The following is a 22,514-nucleotide window of genomic DNA, read 5'->3' as shown; positions in this document are numbered from 1 at the left end:
TATTTGTGGTTCAATTTTTATTATTATCGGTATGTTTTATAATTTATAATAATTGTGTCTCATTTATTTACTATTAATGGCATATTTAATAATTTATTTTTATGATTCAATTTTTATTATTATTACTTGCATGTTTTCTAATTTATATTTATATTGATTTTTTCTAATGTTATTATTATTCTTTGAATTTATTAAGCATCATTTAATGAAATTAAAAATAAAAAAAAACAAATGAAAAAAATAAGGTCCTTCCTAAACACAGGAATTTCCTAGCTAGTCGGGACCTGAAACAAATAAACTCTGTACATTTTGAAACTGTGAAATACTAAATAAATAAATAAACCTTTATATTTTTTTCTAAATGAACACCTCACTGAGCATAACCCGTGTCGAGACATTCATTTACATTATTTTTATATTATGCTCTAGTACATAATAAATAAATATAAAATAATAAATAACACTGTATGGATATTGTGGCGCCTCCGTCATAAACAATCCTCAAGGACCTACCGAGGAGCGAAACCACGCAAGCGAACGCAGCTCGTTAAGTTACCAGCCTGCGGTTCGATACCCAGCCGGAAGTAGAGGGCGACAAGAACAAAGGCTATAAAAGGCGCGAAGTTCAAGGCCCGTCCTTCTCTCCTTGTCCGAAACTCAACTGCAGTACTTCCTCACATAAAATTAGTCTTCTATAAAACACGTGTTAGATATAAATTCGAAGTAAGTTAGATTTTATTGAACGTGTAATAAAATATTTTTGTATTACACGCCAGTTTTCTTATAAAATAAATAGTGTTATCCATGTAAGTAAGCAGTTCTTATTTCTTGTGTGATAATATATATGTGAATCCTTTTCCCCGCCACCTTCTGAAAAGAACGTAGTAGGGTGTCGAGCGAGAGGCCACAAGGCACCGACGGGACCGATTGCAGGCTCCAGCAGGGACGCGAGGCCCCGAGCGGACGGATGCAGGTAAAAAGGACGATTGCCTAATCCTACCTCACGCACACGCCTGTGCGTATAAAAGTTACACACAGCGTGTACAGAGAGACCCCGACAGGTAAGCCAAAGGCCGCACACCCCCCACAACACAAAATATAAATAGGTACTAACGTTTCTTATAAATGTCAATCCACTATAATTTTACCGTGCCATTTAGATTAAAGATGAAACGTGTGAAAAAGGCTGTTCACCGTCAAGTATCGCGCGGCTGGTTTGTTCATTTGAAAATTCTCGTTATAACGAATAGACTTTATGCTAGACAACGGTAAATTTGGGGCTAGCTAGACAAACCTCCGTAAGTAAGATTGATACCACTTTTAACTAATATTAAATATACCAGCCTATTATAGCGTTTTGAAACATGTAAGTACCATTACAATATTTGAGTTTGTCCAAATGTTCGTAGACAAAAGACTGGATTTCAACCCCTCGGAGGTCATTAAGATTAACAAATTACAACAGGGATGGAGAATACCTTAAATAAGGGAATATGGAAGTCTAGGCATTTACAGGGCTTATGACCTGTCATTGGCTGTTTTAAGTGGCCACTTTACACACTGTGTAACATTTACCATTTTGCCTATGTTTGAACGTCACCCATATTTCTTCAATGATGAAGTTCAGTGGTTTTTTAATTTTTTTTAAACCAAGTTATTTAAAAAAATACATGTATCGTTTTATCAGCGCTATGATTTTTAAAGTTTTATCCACGTGTAACGTCTCAAGTTCTCTTCCGCTTCTTCTCGGTCAGTTCTACCGATTTGTCCGTTGATGGTTCTTCATAGTCCTAACGCTCTTATATACCCGCGAGAAAAATTTCAATGCTTATCAGTTCATGGTTTGCCTCTTCGTTCTAATTCTCAAGGCACTCTTAATACCCATCCACAATTCCTCTTTCTTCTCTAACTCATATAGTGTCCATGCGGCTCGACTGTGGAATCATCTCCCATCCACCATCAGAGATGTTACTACAGTATCTCTGTTTAAATCACGTCTGAAGAAACATCTCATTTCTCTTCCTTAATCTCTCCTTCTTTCCTCTTTATTATTTTTTCTCATTAAGTAATGGTATTGATTTAAAGTAATTTATATACAAATACATTTAATTATATTTTGTAATATCTTTGGCTTTTTTTATCTTTATTTTCTATTGAATATGTTTTAATTTGAATTAAAATTATGTACTTAAAGTTTAATAAATAAATAAAAGATAAAATAAATCAGAAAGCTCCCATATATCTCTTCTTATCATCGATTGATTATATGAACTAGTGACGTCGTACAAAGAAGTCCGTTTTGATTAAAATATTTTTATATATTTTTTTCTTACATTTTCAAAAAACTTTGCGGTACACTTTATTGCTCCAATTTTTACCGCGCGTAAGAAAACATTTTTGCATACAATTTTCCGTGGGGCTGAAGTTCCTCATTATAAGGCTGTATTGATTTGTGATTTGTGCCAACCCTGATACTTCCCCTCTACGCTACGGCCTACCTTTCACGAGACCTGCGTACGGACACGACCGAGTGCAAAAATCTATATAAAAATAATGACGTAAACATGATTGGATGAATTCACGTTGACAAACGTAATTAAAACCATTAAAATGTGAATCACAACATCTTACGCCTTTTCCGAGTTGACGTACATTAAAAATGGCCACCCGGTCGCGTTTTTGACGTTTGACTGCAATGATGTGATGTTATTTAGGAAATGTATCGATTTGTGTCGAATTATGCGGAAATAAACGCGTAAAAAGTGCGGTTATCAAGAAAATCGGCTAGCAAAACAAATTGATTAAAAAAATATATAATTGTTTAATTGCGTCATAGACACGGCATTTGCTGTCAAAATGCGCAGTATTTTTATAGTTACGGAGAAATGTCACTGAGTCAGATATTTTAAGTGATTTTGAACCTGTGACGTCGTGTTTTTGCAGTGTTTTTAATAGTAATGTAATGTTTATAGTGATTATTGTCGTATGTAAAAATATCGATTCTGTGTGACAGCTGATTTTCATAATCGAGGTAAGAAATTACCATCACATTATCATATTGTAAAGAGGAAGTTTTGTCCCGCGGAAAACTGAATATAAAAAATGTCTTCGCGGTAAAATTAAAGCATTTAATTGTACAGCCGTGTTTCTCGCAAATGTATTGATAAAAATATTATAACAGTGTCAAGATAGAGGAGCCCAAACGTAGGAAAACAATTCTGACTATTGGTTACTTAATAGTTAGCTACAGTTCGCAGCAAAACAATGCACCGGACTCAGATCGAGAATGGCCAAATGGATATATGCATTGTAAATACTTTATTATTGCAGGGTTATTCCAATTTATTGTTCTATAATTCGCCTATATTTATTTTATAAAACTGAAAATACATGCGTGTGTTTATTTATTTATTCATTTTATTCGCAATACACCTATGTTACTTTTTTTGAGACATAAATCCCAGCTCCGTGGAACCAAAGTCCCGTGTTGAGTTTGTTTGTTTGTCCGTCACATCTCCGAAACGGCGAGTCGTAGCGGCTTGAAATTTGGACACGTCATTTTAAATGTGATTTCAAGGTTAACGTTGCTTTTCGAGTAAAATTTGAATCGATCTCTACTCGATAAAAACTCAAACTTTATACGGATGCCTAGTGCGGCCCCGCCATATTGCCCGTAATCAACTGTCATTATCGACAGTAAACTTACTTTAATTCACAAATTTATCTCCTAAATTGAGAAAAAATAGTATCTGAAGTAAATATGTTGATATAAGGAAAGTTTTTAAGCAACGTAATACACGTGTCGGGACAATAAATGCCAAAAATCAATGTAAATCATGGGAAAATATTCAAAATCAATTACCTGTGAAAAATGTCTCCTTTAACAGCTTTGACGCTCCTACTGTTGCAACCAAACATACTGCAATTCACCATTGTGGATTTTTATTTATTATAACGTAAATCCAAGTTATTTACAAACAAAGCCAAGCACAGCGACAAAAGCATCCGATCAAACCGTTATGTTTATGTTGTCAAACAAAACAAAATAGCTACCAATTTGTTGCTAACCAACAAACCAACATCGCTTGCGTTCTATAAAACATAGCGATAGGGCTTATCTATAGGTTTACGCATTATTACCCCGAGGTCAATACCATAGAATTAAGAATAGTCCAGAAGGAGCGTAGAATCATATTTGAATACATCGGACTTTGTCCAAAAATCCCCCCACTTTCACCACGCGCATGCGTGAATTTGCCGCTTAATGTTGCCTGATCGCTAAAAACATAATCATTACTCAAATGCAAGATTATATATTAAATAAATCAGTTTGTTAATTTCTCTAAAATTTTATTGTACACGCGGAAACATTGATTGACACAACAGAGAAGATAAGTAAAGGGTCATTTAAAAAGAGTATATTTTTTATTAATGAACTTTGAACATCAAAAATAAAACAAATTTTATTTCACGTAAAACGAATATTTTTATGCCACATTTAATTATATTTAACATTTTAAAGATAATGTCGGTCAAATTTCCACCCCGGCATTGTTTAATCGGAGATGTCAAATTTTCGTTAGTTCTCTCATTAGATGAGCAAAGTAGCGTAGAAAATTTGACTACCCTGGCAACACAAACAAAATTTCCATTTTGTTTTCTTTGACAATCTGACAGATGGAAAAATAATTCGATTTTTACGTTATGCATTTGCTACTGATAAATAAAATGTGATCACATCCTGTTTCTTTAAGATTCCGGTGTATTTTTACACTTTGAAACGGCACAACACGCCATAGTTGAATTCAAATCGGGAGTTGCGTACCGATTGACGTCTACAAAGAAACTAATGGGTCAAAACGTAAAAGTACTCGATTAAGAGTAGTTTAGTCGCCTTCTGTTAAATGTGCGTGTATGCGGTTTCTGGACTATTCTTAATTATATGGTCAATACCGTGAGGAATGTGTAATGGCTATAAAAATATAGCATTTAATTGAGAGGCAAAGTTTCTTGAAAATGCATTGAAAAAATAATAGAAATTATTTAAAATTGAATATTAAATGAAAATTCCAACGCGTTTTCGAGATTTTATTTTTTTTGTCGACCCGCACGATCGTGTTAGCCGGGTCTGAAAAGGATATGTAGGTACTTCTTTATGATTGAATTCCAAAACTAAAAAAATATTAATATTCAAATATTGAATTTAAGTAGGTACCTAGGTACTTGTTTATGGTTGCGTTCCGAAACCTAAAATAATTTATTTTAAATATAGATTTTTTTTGCAATTGTCAAACTCGGCTCTTCTTACCAACAGGGGTGCACTTTATTCATGGATGCGATTTTCAAAAATGTATTGAATGTCAGCCAGTATTATTTAAGTATTACCAGTAAAATAAATATACGCATTCTCGTCGAATGCAACCCTAATGAAAAAAATATTTATGCTTGTAACTTTTTTTACAGATTCAATTAAAAATTTTAATATCTAGAATAAGCGATAGGAAGACTGGACTGGCATCTGAAGCGTGATACTGATCCAGGGTTCTGATTCTATTTCACACGCAGCTGTATTCTTAATTTGCCCGGACCCGAGAAATTAATTATCGTAAAATGTTAATTGTTTCGCCTGTTGCATAGCTGCCAGGCGCAAATGATTTTTTAATATATGTAAAACCAAATTTTTATACAGAAATGAGATTTGTATTGGGTTTTATAAAGGAAATTTAGAGGTACAGGCATTTAAAGAGCTTATGACTTATAAGCTGTTATTGGTCAGTATAACATTAAAATTTATGTAAATCATAGCAGAAATGGACGACGCGGATTAAATTAATTTATCTTTATGTATATAATTCCTCTGTACCTACGTGTGATGTCACTAAACTCATAAACGGCTTAACCGATTTATGTGCGGTTTTCAGCGAAATGTAGATCTTTGCGGTGCGCATGTTCGTAGATATTAAAATTTTTAATCTAATCGGTAAAAAAAAAGTTAGAATCATAAATCTTTTTTACATCGACCCACGTAGGGTTGCATTCGACGAGAATGTACATACAAAAAAATGGAAGTATGTTGTTTTTTTGTGTTAAAAAAAGTATGTTTCTGAACGTTTACAAACAACATTCGCTTTTTATGGATCCCAATCAGATTCTTTCCTTGCATTCCTTATAATTTATTTATTTTTAATGGATTTTTCGTAATACTAAAATAATATAAACTAACATTCAATACATTTTTGAAAATCACATTCATGGATAAAGTGCACCCCTGTTGGTGAGAAGAGCCGAGTTTGACATTTGCAAAACGAATTCTATATTTGAAAATTAATTATTTTATGTTTTGGAATTCAACCATAAAAAAGTACCTAGGTACCTACTTATCAATGAAAAGCATTTTTCCAAGCTAATAGCAGGCAAGCCAACGTCGGGGAGGACAACGTCCGTTAGTTTAAAATATATTTAAGAACCAAAATTTATTTAAAAGTAATTCAAATAGATCAAGTCAAAGAAGGAATCGTACGCTAGAAATACCACATTGTAAAACGAGGCTCGCACAGAGACATGCATATTTTATAGGCCCAAAAATTTATAATCCTTTTTTTACTGATAATATTTCATTTATTTTTTTAAAAATTTATTTAAAAAAATATATATACATAGTTAATAACAGGGAATCTATATAAAACCAATAATGTAAAATGAAAACGGAGTGTTCTTTATTTATGATAGTCTCCGTCTAACATGGCACAGCCTGTTCTAAGATGGAGATTTTTTATCTTTAGAGCATAAGTAGTCCTATACTAATAAAAAAATAACATAAAAAAGAAAAACTAAAACTACTTAATTATAAATGCCTAGCTAATAAAATGTAAGAAATTAAAAATCATTATTATACAAATATAAAGTATTTACATGTGCCAAGAATACATGTTACTTAAACATAAATAATATAGTACAATATATAATAAAACAAATATAAAGCAATGAAATACATAAAAATATAAATAATATGTGTTCCTATTTAAATTTATTTCAACAGAGAGGGAAAAATTTTTGAGAAGGGAATATGGAAGTCTAGGCATTTACAGGGCTTATGACCTGTCATTGGCTGGTTTAAGTGGCCACTTTACACACTGTGTAACATTCACCATTCTGCCTATATTTGAACATCTACATTCCTTCAATTCTTTCATCTGTTGATGTTTGTGAAGTTAAAGAGCTGAAACCTTTATTTATGCGGGTGAGATTCATCTAATTGAATTATTTCACCTACATACTAGACTAGGCAACGCCTGAAAATATTATTTTTTCAATTTCTATACTTCTTCATGGACCAGGTAATTTATCAACAATATTTTGAGTTTGTCCAAATTTTTGTAGACAAGGACATACACAGTTCACTGGCGAAAAATCGGCGTTTACTTTAAAAAATAATGCAATATTTTGCATTTGCAAAATGGAACTCTTTGGTACTAGGCTACGCCCCGGCTCTCATCCCGTACAGTCATATTACACTGTCAGCCCTCGCTTACCCAGTTGCTTGCCTTATTTGGCTCATCTGGGCTCTTTGGTCAGACATATATATACCGCCATACATACCGCCCTTGAACCTGTAGCAACTACACAGAAATCTTTAATCCGAGTCATCTTAAAAAAAACATTTCGCTATCCAAGTGACTTGCTCTTCAAAGAATTCAGAGTACTGAATATTATTCAACAGTATATATTGAGAACGGTGGTGGTTACACACATAAAGAGAGACATTTACCCGAGCGTCAACCACAACCTTAATACAAGATACTCTAATAGGGATCTGATACTAAGTGAAGGGGTCAACACTGTTCTGGCATCGAGACAACACTATTGCGTAGGCAAAAAGGTCCATAACCTTTTGCCAGAATCGTGGAAAGACGGGAGTGTTGTCAAGTTACGGAAGGTGTTGACCTCGCTCTTTCGTGACATTGGTCGTAGGGAGTCAGAATAGTTGATGCATTCCACGGATTGGAGAACCTTACTGGATGTCAAAAATAAAATATAAAAAATAAGGAATAATTTAAAAATATATATTTATAGATGACAACCATGAAGTTTCGCATAAATAAATTGTCTATATTTTTATAAATGTATGTATGTGTATGCGCATGGGTGTATGTACGTGTGTGTGTGTATGTACATGTGTATATATGTGTATATTTATATATACATGTGTGTATATATGTGTATGTCTGTATGTTTATGAATCAAAATGTGTATCAGAATAAGTTTTTATTTTGTTTGTCTGTGCTCTATATAAATTTGTTAACTTTTATAATATATTAAAATGTAATTGCCTAGCTTGGAACGGGGTATGTACCCTCGTTAGCTGGGCAAAGTGAACATGGAGTTGTATTTTGATAAAGAGTGTGAATAAATAAATAAATAAATAAAGTACCTGGTAAAAGAAGAAGTATAAAAAATTAGAAAATTGTTTTCAGGCGTTGCCTAGTGGGTGATTTGGTTCAGCCGGATGAATCTTACCCACATAATAAAGGTTTTAGCTCCTTTACTTTACAAAAGCCAACAGATGGAAGAGTTAAGGAAATGTGGATGTTTAATCGTTATGGTGAATGTTACACCGTGTGTAAAGTGGCCAATTACCAGTCAATGACAGGTCATAAGCCATGTAAATGCCTGGACTACACTATTCCCTTCTTATAAATGTTTTCCCTCTCTGTTGCAACAAATTTAAATATGTTCATTATGGTTCACTGTGATCGCTCAAATGCTTAGCATGTTTTTAAGCTGGTCGATAGTTATTTGTGATTGAGCTACAGAAACAATTTACAATTTTTGAAGCACATTTGCCCTAATTTTGCAGTCCTCAGGGTGTTCTACCGCCTGCATTTATTTTAAAAATATAATCAAAATCAATCTCATTAAAAAAGCATAATAAAATCGGAATGAAAAAGTGAAGATGAAGTATTCAAGTGTACGTAAAACACCATTCAAAATAAATATTTCATGTCAACCTGTCGGGAATCGAACTCGAGACCTCTAGCATGGCAGGCAAACGCGCTGACCACAACACCACGAGGCCGACATGTTTATAAGAATATCTATCAAGTTTTATTTTCCTTTTTCAGGAACATGTCTTCTTTGGAGAAGGTGCCGCGGACTATGCTGCGATCTCCCTCGCATGAGTCTATGGCCACGGATCTCTCTCTTCTTTCGGTGTCTTCTCTCTCTGTCGGACGCCACCTAATATGCAAGGTAACAAAAAAAAATTACACATTTATTTTGATATTGTTATATGAATTAAAACTACAGGTAAACAACGTGTTGCGCCGGTTCGGTTTACGCCGATTTACAATTACGCCGGTTGGTGCCGGGGTGGGATTCCCAGACGGGACACCAGACGACAGTATTCTAATAGCAGACACACTTTTACGCGTTGTTTTATTCTATTACCCTGTACGCGAGTAGCCTATCGTGTGTGTGAAATTGTTTTCGTTTTGTTTTTAAGAAAAATAAAAAGGTACGATTATATTTGTTATTTTATTATTATTAAAACTAAAAGAATATTGAAATATTTGTAGTTTACGCTATGATTCTGCAAGAAAGGAAGCAACAATCAAAGCAGATGAAATTGGATGCTTCTTTCAAAAATGTGTGCGAATTTAATCTTCCTCAACCATCTGTTGACTTTTGTGAAGTAAAAGAGCTGAAACCTTTATTATGTGAGTGAGATTCACCCGGCTGAACTAATTCACCTACTAGACAACGCCTGAAAACATTTTTCCAATTTTTTACTTCTAATACCAGTTAATTAATTCAACAATTAAGCCCTGTAAACGCCTTGACTTCCATATTCCCCTTTTAAAAAATATTTTCCCTCTCTTTCGCAACAAATTAAAATCTACTATAACTCCCTAGGGAAGAAATCCAGTCAGTCTGCAAAAATTTGGACACACTCAAAACAGTGGCTTTAAAACACAATGTTTTTTTTTCTAGACTCCGGTGGAGATGCAAAGAGGGGCCAGCCCGAATCCAGAAATAAAAATCAACAAGTAAGTCGTTTTTTCAATATTAAAATCGGAAACAAGGTTTATTTATTTATTTTGAAAAAATATATATTTGCGTTGTTATGATTCACCCAAATATTTCAATCTCGGGGCCGTTTTCAACGAGTTGCAAATACCTCTCGGGAATCAAGACAGGCAGAGCGAGGTTCGAACCTCGGACCTCTATCCGTGAGTCCGCAACGTTAACCACCGGACATTACGAGGGTTGATACTTAAGTTTTGAGATATGCCAACACCGGTGTGAATATATATATAGTTGGATAATTTATATACCGCCATTTTCGTTAAAATCACCTCAAGGGTGAAAGTAAATAAATATCCCAGCACGTCATGCAGCTGCAGAGCGCATGGACGGTTGGGATTCTAGATCCTCGTTTTCAATTGAAATCAATTTAATTATAACAGATAGGAGCTTGATTACAGCACATCTTGCAGCTGCAGGGCGCATGGACGGTAGGAAACCTAGCCCCTATTTACACATTTTTAAAATTGATAAAGAAATTTAGTGTATTAATGAAACAAAATATAAAAAAATAAAAATAACAAAAAGGAGTAGGATTACAACCCGTCTTCAGCTACAGCGTAAGCGCATGGACGAGTGGAATTCTAGCAACTTAAAATGGTATCAATAAATTTACAAAAAATAAAAGTAAGCATAGAGTATAGTAAATTTGTCAAGTGTTCATGCCGAGAAGTAAGCAATAAGAAACTAAATAAATAAAGCACTGTTTCAACATTATGGCTAACAAAATAAAGATAGATGTCCGAAGAGCAGCTTTTGTAGATAGTAGGTAGATACCGCCGTCATGTGGCAATATGTCAAATCTGACATTGTCATCGTAAATTGTGCCATTTTTAATGGTAAACGTACTCAGAACGTTTTGTCATACGAGTGATATTTGTGTTGTTTACAGATATTTCAATTTTATTTATTTTTAAATGGAACTAAATTGTAAACATTTTCGTGCGATGATTTTCTACGACTTTCGACGTGGATTAAACCAACAACAGCGTGCCGATCAACTCGCTGCGACTTTTGGTGATGAAGCACCATTTTGAGCCACCGTGTTTCGCTGGTTTTCTGAATACAATCGTGGTCGCACTTCGTTACAGAACGAATTTCGTGAAGGCCGTCCAAAATCGGCTGTTGTGCCAGAGACTTTTTAAAGTACATGTTTTTGTAAAATTCTAAACATATCTACTTTTACACATCTAGTAAATGTTATCACTGTAACTCTCCAAAACAAGAGACTAACTCTTGTGCTTGGAGAGTGACTTACATTGTTATAGTTGTTTATTAATAAGAGTTTATATCATTTTAAATAGTACATGAAAATAAAAATAAAAACAGGATATATAAAGAAAAAACATAAAACAATAATACATTCATACTAATCAAAATTTAATGTAGTTTTTACACGAGTTCAAAAAATTTCTTTAGATTAACTTAAAATTTATTAATTGATATATTATTTTTAATAGTTTTTAGTTCATTAGGAAGATTATTATAATTTTTTACACCTTTGAATACATAGCTATTTTGACCATGACTTGTATGGAATTTAGGAATTTTAATATTATGTTGGTATCTGAGTGACTTATTCATCTCAAATTATTTTCTTTTTTCTTTTTTATATATTTGTATAATATAATTTATTTTATAAAGAGTGTCTACTGTATGAACCTTAAATATTTTATATAGACTTTTCGTATTGAATGTAGAGGTTTTCTTTAATATTACTTTAATAATTAATCTTTGTACTATTTTAAGAGGGTTTAATATATTGGCGTATGCACCACCCTACAATACCATATTGTAACAAAGATTGTACAATTGAGTAATAAGCTATTTTTAAATGATTGATTTTTTAAATATTCCTTAATCTAATAAATATGTAAATACATTTTCTAATTCGTTTAACTAGTTCACTGATATGGTCTTTCCATTTGAAGTTTTGGTCTATGTATACACCGAGATATTTAATTGTATCTGTTGTATCAAGTACTGAACTTGTGAGATCACGGTTAGTTTTGTTGCAATTGCTTTGGTGAATAATTATTTTTACTACTGAATCTAAATTTGTTTTGTTAATAAAAAATGGGAATTTTATTGTCTTTTCCGTATTTAAAGATAATATATTTTAGTCAAACCATAATTTCAATTTATTTATAACGTCATTAGCTACTAAATTTACTGAGTTCCAGTTAAACCTTAACTAAAACAACCGTATCATTGGCGTATGATATTATTTTTGAGTTTAAATCTTGACAAAATATGTCATTGACATAGAGAATAAATAAAAGCGGATCTATGACCGTACCCTGAGGTATTCCAAAATCGCAAGTCTCAATTTGACTATGCGCATATTTTATTTTTACCATTTATTTATATTGCAAGATCGTCATGTGACATACCGTGAGATTGAGGCATGCTCGGGCATTAGTTCCACTCGTATACATTTAATATTGCATGAATATTTGGTCGTCAAAAAGATTTGTTCGCGTTGGATACCGCATAATTTGACAATCGCTCAAAAAAGGCTCGTGTCGATTGGTGCAAACAAATGTTTAAAAAATTCCATCGCGGTGCTTCAAAAGACGTCTACAAGATCGTAACAGGCGACGAATCATAGATATATGCATATGAACACGAAACTAAATAACAATCGACTGTATGGGTCTTTTCAGACGAGCCAAACCCAACAAAAGTAGTTCGCGCACGAAGCACTTTGAAGCAATCGACCGCCCGTTTTTTCGGAATAACTGGGCATGTCGCCACCGTACCATTAGAGCAACGTAGAACGGTCAATTCTAAATGGTACGCCACCATTTGTTTGCCAGGAGTGTCCGGTAAAATAAGGAAAACCAATTGCAGAAGACGAATCGTTCTCCACCACGAAAAAGCAAGCTGTCACTCATCAGCTCAAACAAGTGAATTTTTGAGCATTCAAAACAGCGAATTGATGGGTCATCCGCCGCACAGTCCTGATTTGTAACCCGATGATCTTTTCTTATTCCCGCATATCAAAAATAAATTGTGAGGTCAAAGTTTTTTTACGCCTGAAGCGGTTGGTACGCTCAAATCACATGTTTTGGAGGTACCTCAATCGGACTGGAAAAAGGGCTTTGAAAATTGGTTCGAACGCGTGCAAAGGTGTATTGATCTTCAAGGAGAATATTTTAAAAAGCAATAAAGCCATTTTCAATTATAAATATTTGTTTTTACTTGTCTATCTCAAAACTTCATCATCCCGCTTTCTATTACGTGTATTTCAATCATATTCATAAATCCTGATGATGTCGAAGTAACCTCGAAATCGTTTGACGAATAACTCAGTTAAAGTGGTTTATACTAAAACAGCTGGACTAAGAAGTTGGATTTTTGGCTTCCAGAAGACCCGGGGACGTCCCCCTGGACCTCGAGGAAGGCGCTGACCTTCTGCGCGGCTGCGCCCTCCTGTGCACGGCGCTAGGGCTTCGCCGCTCGCTCAGTACGGGCGATGTGCCGAGGGCGCTGTCGCCCCCGCCGGCCCCTAGATGGTAAAAAGACCTTGATTTGATGTTTTTATTCCAGATTTAACCGAGAAAATACATTAAGTTATACAATTTGTCCAAATTTTTGTTGACAAGCACTGGATTCAACCACGTAGAAGGCTGTTTTAATTTTCCCGAGCATTTAAAGCTGTAAACTTTCTCGATCCTCTGCCCATTATTATAGAGAGGCTGATCAAGGTCAGGACAGGTTTTGTTGCACAAAATAATCAGATATAAATATTAAAATATACATTTTACTAATTGTAACAAAACATTGCTGATAAATCCACCTGGTCCAAAAAGAAGTATAAAAATTGAAAACATTTCCAGGCGGTTACATCGCAGGAACGGCAGATAAAATTATTTAAGAGTAGACTTTCTTCTCGGTTTACAATGGCCATCTTTGTCTTCATTTCCAGCGGGGGCTCCGAGGCGCGCCTCAGCTGGGCGGGCGGCGGCTGGCTGGGGGGCGCAGCCTCGCGCTCTTGCAGCACCTGGGTGGCGGTGGGGGACTCCCGCCTGCCCTCGCCGCACCGCCCCGCGCCGCCCGACCTACCCCCGCCCCTGCACGCCAAACTGGAGGAGGTAACGAGGAACGGCCCTTGGAAGATAGCAGATAGAGCGTCGCTATAAGCGTGTCCAGTAGCTCGATCAAAGATATATATTGATGTAGATTAAAAGTCCCTCAGCAATTTGACCGATCACACTCAAATTGGAATGATTAGTTTGTAGTGCTCACGTGGAGCAACGATATATTTTCTATTCAATATAGATATTAATTAATTAAAATAATGGTTCGATGACAATATTTTATCTCTGAATACTGAAAAAACATATTACATCACCTTTACATTGAAAGAACAAACGCAAAAGTGTAAAAAAACTCTATTTTTTCGCTACAAAATGAATGACCGGAGTCTGCTACGAACATCGAAGCACCTGGGCGTTAGATTTGTGAGCACCCTGACATTTCATGATCACATACAGAGAATCAGCATCGAAGATATTAGGATTCGTTCTGCGTACTGCCAGGGTTTTTGAAAATACTCTTTGAGAACTCTTTACAACTCCTCGATGCGAAGTAGACTCGAGAGTGGCTCGATGATTTGGGATTTGTGTGAATCCATCTCTTCTAAGTTCCAAACTGTCGCTCCCCAGCTAATCGAGAGTGTAGTGGGATGAAGCCGTGGATAACTCCCTTATGATACCTCATTGATGGTTTTGGAAAACGATGAAAGAATGATCAAATGTTAGGTCATTTTGAAAGAAGGATTGTTTATATCTGGAAAGTATATTTACTAAGGATGGAAATACTAAAAAAGATTTTGAAAGGAGGGTGCCGGAAATAGAGTGAACGGTGAGTATCAACCTTGGCAAATAAACGCTAGTCGGGGTAGGTAAAATAAGCATTTCCAGTTGTAGTCCTTGAAAAAAAATTGTCACACTTCCCATGATAGGAAAGCTGTGAATTTGGGAAATATGGCTTTCCACAAAGTTGCACGCTTGGCCAGAGCCAGCTGGGGATTGTCTTTTGAAACTTCAACGGTCTATTATAAATCCATCTTCCTAGGCATCGTATGCTATGCAGCTGGCTGCTGGGTTCACCGATGTGAGTTGCAATATTTCAGGCGAATTATTTTAAGCGGACAAAGGCAACCTCTTCTGGCTCTTTTTAGAGCATATAGGACATGCTCGACGGATGCACTCCCGGTTCCAACGGGCTTGTTTCCTTTGGATCTGTAAATTTCCACCTAAAAAGAAGGCGTTCCTCTGTTGGTGGCGTCCATCTACTCCCAACTGAAGGAATTTTTCAATCGAATAAAAAAAAAGACTTTAAATCCTCTTCTTAATGCTTGGCAATCGCGATGGGAATCTTCCCCTTCGGGGAGGGTTACCTTTCTTTTTTTTCCTTCAATCCGTCAGCGCTTAGGTCCGTCTTCTCGGGTTATCCCCGATCACTGGACTACGCAGTTTTTAGCAGGTCAATTTAATGAATATTTATTTGTTTTTGATATTGTTGACTCCTCTCCGTGCTGTTGCGGACATTCTAACCAATCTTCTGAACATATCCTGTGGTCTTGTCCCTTTCCCCTTCTCTATGATTACCGAACGGAGCTTCTCGCTACTATCCGTGGTCCTGTTATAGGACCTGTCGGATGTAAAGATCTGGTGGTTTCAAAAAAGAATTTTTTAAAATGTTTTGTAATCATTTCGGCGAATTGATTATGTCCAATCAATTTAATCCCAGTCAGTGAAGAATTCACTTCCCTCTTTTCTCAATCCAATGAAATACATATTATGTACTTCTGAATTACTTTCTTTCAAATATGCCAAGGCTACCAGATTACAGAGAGCTTCTTCAGGCATCTTTTCTCGTTTGACGACGAGCAAATTTTCCTCAGATGCGGTGTGCGGTATGTGGTGGGTAAGCTGTAGGTCTTGAGGCTAATTTATAGAAGTGAAGTGCGGAATTGAAAAAAAAAGCTGAATGCTGTCATTGTGGTAAAACTACTGTCGAGATCCGTGTATTATGTAAAGCTGAGACAAGTATTATCGACGAAATCAAGAAAGCAGTGCTGCGTTGGTTTAGATATGTAGAGCGAATGGATAGCGAAAGAATATGGCATGCGTAAATCTAACAAATATTTAAAGTTGGATGTCAGAAGTGTAATATAGAGGAAGCGATGTTCGCATGCAAATATATACGTGGAACGGCGTGATGGTATGATTTTTGCATGTTATTTTCAAGGAGTTCCGCAAGGCTGCGTCCTTGGACCGTTCCTTTTCCTATGCGTTAAAATTTAATTCCAAGAAAGCATTGCGAAAAAAATATTGCTACCTACAGTCTACAATATGCCAAGGACGCAGTAATGACTGATGATGTCAGCAGTGCTAATTCGATGATTTTCTTTTCAGACTAGACAAGTATACATTAGACGAAGATTGTTGACTACATACAGAGCCCTAGAGAGAATGTCCCACAGTGAATTCAACCTCGATCGTCTGGAGGTAATGTGATTGCAAATAATCTCCATTTTAGTAGAGTTGTGAATGTTTTTCATGTAGGATTATCGGGACATGATTGCCACGCGTATTAAATTAATAGTATTAGACTTGCCGGTTGTAAATGTTGCGTATTATTTTTAATGACAAGATTCATTGTCATACATTGAAATCAGTTTATTACAAACTAAAATCTAACTTAGCTATGACCATCATTGAAATATACGGTTATGATTGAAATGTGGACAATACTGGAAAGAATATAGCCGCACGACAAAATGGATGATTGAATCATCAAATTTTGGTGTTTGTCACGACGCTGCGAAACGTGTCAGTCGCCAGCGCTGTTTGTCAGAACTTGGTCATGTGTTGAGTTTGTTAGTGTGGACAGCTTGGCGTTGATAAATTCGGTTTGATGTGGCCAGGTTGCCCACATTAGCTTCACAATTTTAATTGATTGGAGGAATAGTCAAGTCTAAATTATACATAAGTATATATATATAATTGGATACATTAATTGTTTTTAAATCTTAAAATAAATCACAATCTTTTTTTTTTTTTTTTAACATTTTTTGGTTCGTGTACCTGCACACAAATCTGGATTTTCTCCCAAGACGGGCGTTTACTAGTACTTAATTTAACTCGGTTGATGAGTCTTAACCACATAAAATAAAGTAATCTGCTAATTAAATACTTAACTTCAATATCAATGCATAGATGGCGCTTTCAACTCGCTTGTGGATGGGTTCTTGATTCGTAGCATATATACAAAAACCAAAAATGTTACCTGGTGTGGATATTCGCTAAATAAGCGTAATGGGGAATGTTGTAGTACCTACATAAAGTGGCCACTACTTAACCCAGCCAATGACAGGTCATAAGCCCTGTAAACGCTCGAATATCCATAATCCTGAATCTTGAATTTGAAAAAATTCTACCTCATCTCTGTAGGAATATAAATAAAATATAAATCACAATCATTATTACACCCTTTCCACTTCCATTGGTGCATCTGGCACTGCATTTTTATACCAAATGCAGCGTATTTCGATCATCCGTTATATTAAGTTAAGGTTATCAGTCCGGCGCTTCATATGCCAATCCAGGAGCAATGAAACATTGCAGTTTTAACAACATTCAAAATGAATATTCCGTGAACCAAGGACCTCAGCCATCGAGTCAGAAACACTCGTCGAGGGTTCCAGTTCTATTTCACGACGCCTCTAGGAGACCCTTTGCCAGTCAGCACTCTCGCCACATCGATTTCGCGTCCCTTAGTTCCGCCGGAAAAAAACTGAAAGCTCGCCATCGCCGGCCTTCCAGGACACGCAGGCGTGAAGAAGAAGCGACTGAAACCGACTGGTATAATGTCTAATATTCTCCTCAAACGCTGAATTAATTTTTCAGGTCTCCCGAGGAGCTGCGCTCACTCTCCGAGACGTGGAGCGCGAAAGAGGACGCCCGCTTTCTAAATACGAACGAAACATGATGATCTTCGATTGGCTACACACTCTGGAGGAGGGGGCCGGCGTCGGGCCGGAGCTAGAGGGCGGCTGCGAGCGATAGTGACCCTTGGAGACAATATGTATGTATGTTGGAATTTAGGTGACAATTTTGAGTTTGTCGAAATTTTCGTAGACAAAAGACTGGATTAGCTGGTTATGACCTGTAGCTAGATCACACATAACTATCGACGTGCTTAAAAACATGCTTAGCATTTGAGCGATCACAATGAACGATATCATACATAAATTTATTTCAACAGAGGGAAAAAGTTTTCGAGAAGGGAATATGGAAGTCTAGGCATTTACAGGGCTTATGACCTGTCAAGATGGAAGAGTCGAGGAAATTTGGATGCTTAAACAAAAGCAAGTAGAAGAATTTGTGTATCTGGGAAGCATGTTTTCAAGAGATGGAAGAGTAGAAAAAGATGTTGAAAGAAGAGTGAATGCGGGCAACAAAATGAACGGAGCACTAAGCACAGTAATTTCTAATAAAAATATGTCAATCGAAGCTAAACTGGCAGTGCACAACGAAGTTTTAGTCCCAACACTTACGTATGGAAGTGAAACATGGAGCTGGCAGAGGAAGGATGAAAGCCGAGTGAACGCGGTTGAAATGCGATCTCTTAGACGAATGTGCGGGAAATCAATGTATGACAGGGTTACGAATGAAGAAATCAGGCGAAAGTGTAAATCTGAGTCAAGTATAATTGATAAGATTAAGAAAGGGTCTCTGAGATGGTTTGGTCACGTAGAACGAATGGACGACGAAAGAATGGTAAAACAAGTATATATGGCGAAAATGAACGGCAACGTGAGACGAGGACGACCAAGGAAGACGTGGCATGATCAGATAAACCAATATCTTAAGTCTGGTCATGTCAAAAGCAGACAGAACCGAAGGGCATGTATGTCAAGTTGTATGAATGTGGAAGAGGCTAGGATTGTATGCCAGGATAGACGCGTGTGGCGGTCCATTCTCTCTGCCTACCCCTACGGGGAAATGGCGTGATGGTAGTAGTAGCAGTAGTAAACATAAACAGAATGGTGAATGTTACGCAGTGTGGTTAGTTGGTTAGTTAAATGGCTAGTTTACTTAGCGCAGTTTTTGTTCAAAGGTTGTGTGAAATTGAATAAAAGATTCGCTTACATTGTTCTGAGGTTCAATAGATAATATGATGAATAAAAGATTATACAAAAAGCGATTAAATTAAGTACAACACTGAATGAATTAACCGCGACACGAATTTATATTATGTGTGTTTTTGTAAGTCTTAGAGAGAGAGAGCAAAAAGCTAACTGAACTGAAGCCGACAAGGGACACGAAGATTCTGGCTGGTTTCGATCGTGTCCACGTCGAGTTCAACGCAGTTCCGGTGTTGTAAGCAGTAAAAATGCAGCGTGAGTGCATGCCCATAAGCTTTGTAAATGCCTAGACTTCCATACTTCCTTCTCAAAATGTTTCCCTCTCTGTTGCAACAAATTTAGATCTTAACAACTAGTCTACAAACATTTGGACATACTCAAAACATTGTTGGTGATGATTATTTTGCATAACTAACATAAGGACCTGTTTTGCGTAGCAGCCAGAACGAATCTAATGCCTAATTTATAGTTTGTTTTACGCTAATGTGATTTTTACATCGATAGCCATAGATACTATTTTTGCCTAACGCATTAGGGACTAAATATAAATAGTAGCATGCCAAAATAACCCTTACTGCATCATGCAGTAAGGTCCACAATTGTCTGAAATAATATTCGTCCTTGAAATTATATGCAACCGAAATCGAACCTTATTGCGAGGTGCATAAGAATTAATTATAAATTGCTCATGTTTTGTACTGTAAATATATATGAGCGAAAATGCTCTTTAATACAAACGATACAAAGATTGTTTTCCTTTGAAATGGATTTTTTTTTGTCTTGCAAAAATGACTTTTATTACCCATGTGTTTAAGTGCCGTTTTTCCTTGTTGGTACTTTTTTGTATCTAAATGTTCAAATATATTTTCGCTTTTGTTTTGTATATAGTAATTTTATTATTAAGAGATAATTATTATGAATTGAATAGAATATAAAGTCTTTCTAGATTCAAACAATCACTAAAATAGACCAGATCTTGTCTCAATGTATTTATTATCGATTTTTTTTGTCCTTGCTTTCATTTTCTTTAGTTTTATTTTATTTTAACTGTACCTGTATATATATTTTTTAAAAAGTGTATTTACTGTAATTTAATGGACTGAATAGGTCCGTAAATAAATAAATAAATAAATATTAAAATTGTAAAATAATTTTTAAAAACGCATGGAAAATATTTTTTGAAGTAGTGTCGGAGATGTTTGGCTTACTAGATTAAAGTTGGAGTTTAAAAGAAATGTCACACCCATAACATTGTAATAAAAAAAACATGTCCAAACAATGTCAAAAGAGACGTGTCACATCAATAAGATTGTAATAATACACGTAAATCCATGTAAAAAGATACGTGTCACATCAAAAACACGCCATACCAATAACATTGTAATAATATATGTCAAGACAATGCTAAAACACGCGTAAACATAATATACAGAGTGTTCTTTAAACCCTGTCACACCCGAAACCACGATGATCAGTATGAGCAAGAAGACATATTGGTACATTAAAATATTTTTTTAGAATGACTAAAATCATAAAAAATAAAATATACAAAAAAAACAAATGGTTGCTCACTTCTGCAGAGGAGAAACGAAGAGGGGAGAGGGGAGTTTTAACTGCACGGCCGCGCCCCCCTCGCTTCTCCCCTGCAGAAGTAAGCAACTATTTGTTTTTTTTTCTATATTTTATTTTGAAGATTTTAGTCGTTCTAAAAATATATTTTAATGTGCCAATATGTCTTCTTTCTCATACTGATCATCGTGGTTTCGGATGTGGCAGGGTTTAAAGAAAACCCTGTATAAATGAAATAGGATTATGAAAAAAGTTTATGATGTCATCTAGTATAAAAAGAAACATGTCACACAAATAACTTCACAGTAAAACATGTTTTATCGCAATAAGATACTATCCAAAATGCGTATATAGTCGTGTCACGTTAATAACATTGTAATCATGCATGTAAATCGACGTAAAAAGTGACATGTCACATCAATAACTTCACAAATCATGTATTATCACAATTAAACATTATCCAAAATGTGTTAGTAAACATCTCATATCAATAGCACTGTAATAATACATGTGAATGGTGTAAAAAGAGAAGTGTCACATCAATAACATTGTAATAATGAACATGTAAACTGATCTAAAAAGATGACACGTCACACCAATAACATTGTAATAAAACATGTCAAAAGATTGTTACCATTTCACTAATAGGTGCAAATCTTTGTAGACTTTAGTGTTTAAAAAATAACAGAAGAAATTCAAGGTTTTGTTTATTACGAGACGTTCTTAACGACAATAAAAAAAAGGCTTTTTACAACAAAAAAATAAATGGATGTGCAAAATAAATAAAATTATATATTTAGACAGAATTATGAAACATAGTATTAAGATCACCACAATTCCCTCATCCACACCCAGTGGTGTATAGAGCACCACGTTGGTACTCCATCGCAGCGTATTGGCGATCATGAAGCATCTTTTGCTACACATAAATATTTCGTGTTCCTCCTCGGGATCGACCCCGGGACCTCATTTGTGGTAGTCAAACACCCAACCACTTCACCACGAGGAAGCACGTACGTATCATCAGAGTTATTCAAATGACGTTATTGTGAAATTATAAACATAAAATTTAAACTATTGTCCATGTGCATTGTAGCTGCAAGACGTGTTGTAAGATATAAACGTAGCAATATGCTCACCATTGTGCTAAAATTAAAATCATCCATGCGCTCTGTAGTTGCATGACGTGTTATAGTCTAGTCCTTTTCAGTAAATGTTTATTTGTTCAAATATATCTTGATTTGTCAACTTTAATGTTTATTTGTGCAAATGTACCTTGATCTGTCCATTTTCACGTTTATTTGTTCAAATATATCTTGATTTGTCAACTTTAATGTTTATTTGTGCAAATGTATCTTGATTTGTCAACTTTAATGTTTATTTGTGCAAATGTATCTTGATTTGTCAACTTTAATGTTTATTTGTGCAAATGTACCTTGATTTGTCAACTTTAATGTTTATTTGTGCAAATGTACCTTGATCTGTCCATTTTCACGTTTATTTGTTCAAATATATCTTGATTTGTCAACTTTAATGTTTATTTGTGCAAATGTACCTTGATTTGTCAACTTTAATGTTTATTTGTGCAAATGTACCTTGATCTGTCCATTTTCACGTTTATTTGTTCAAATATATCTTGATTTGTCAACTTTAATGTTTATTTGTGCAAATGTATCTTGATTTGTCAACTTTAATGTTT

General features: G+C 35.3%; 1 protein-coding gene across 1 annotated transcript; it reads left to right on the top strand.

Annotated features, from left to right (window-relative positions):
* The first annotated feature begins 2,541 nt into the window (after positions 1–2,541).
* On the top strand, positions 2,542–18,427 carry LOC148270885 (uncharacterized). The gene is made up of 7 exons (XM_088242094.1): positions 2,542–3,031; positions 9,123–9,249; positions 9,991–10,046; positions 13,455–13,601; positions 14,015–14,180; positions 16,512–16,604; positions 18,006–18,427. The coding sequence occupies exons 2-7, from the start codon at positions 9,127–9,129 to the stop codon at positions 18,162–18,164; spliced, it is 744 nt and encodes a 247-aa protein (XP_088098220.1). The 5' UTR covers positions 2,542–3,031; positions 9,123–9,126; the 3' UTR covers positions 18,165–18,427.
* The last annotated feature ends 4,087 nt before the right edge of the window (positions 18,428–22,514 follow it).

This window comes from Micrasema longulum, unplaced genomic scaffold (genome assembly GCF_059751315.1).
Source record: "Micrasema longulum isolate JH-2025_06_02 unplaced genomic scaffold, ASM5975131v1 h1tg003294l, whole genome shotgun sequence".
NCBI classification, from domain to species: Eukaryota; Metazoa; Arthropoda; class Insecta; order Trichoptera; family Brachycentridae; genus Micrasema; species Micrasema longulum.
This window is presented reverse-complemented; position numbering and strand designations above follow the sequence as displayed.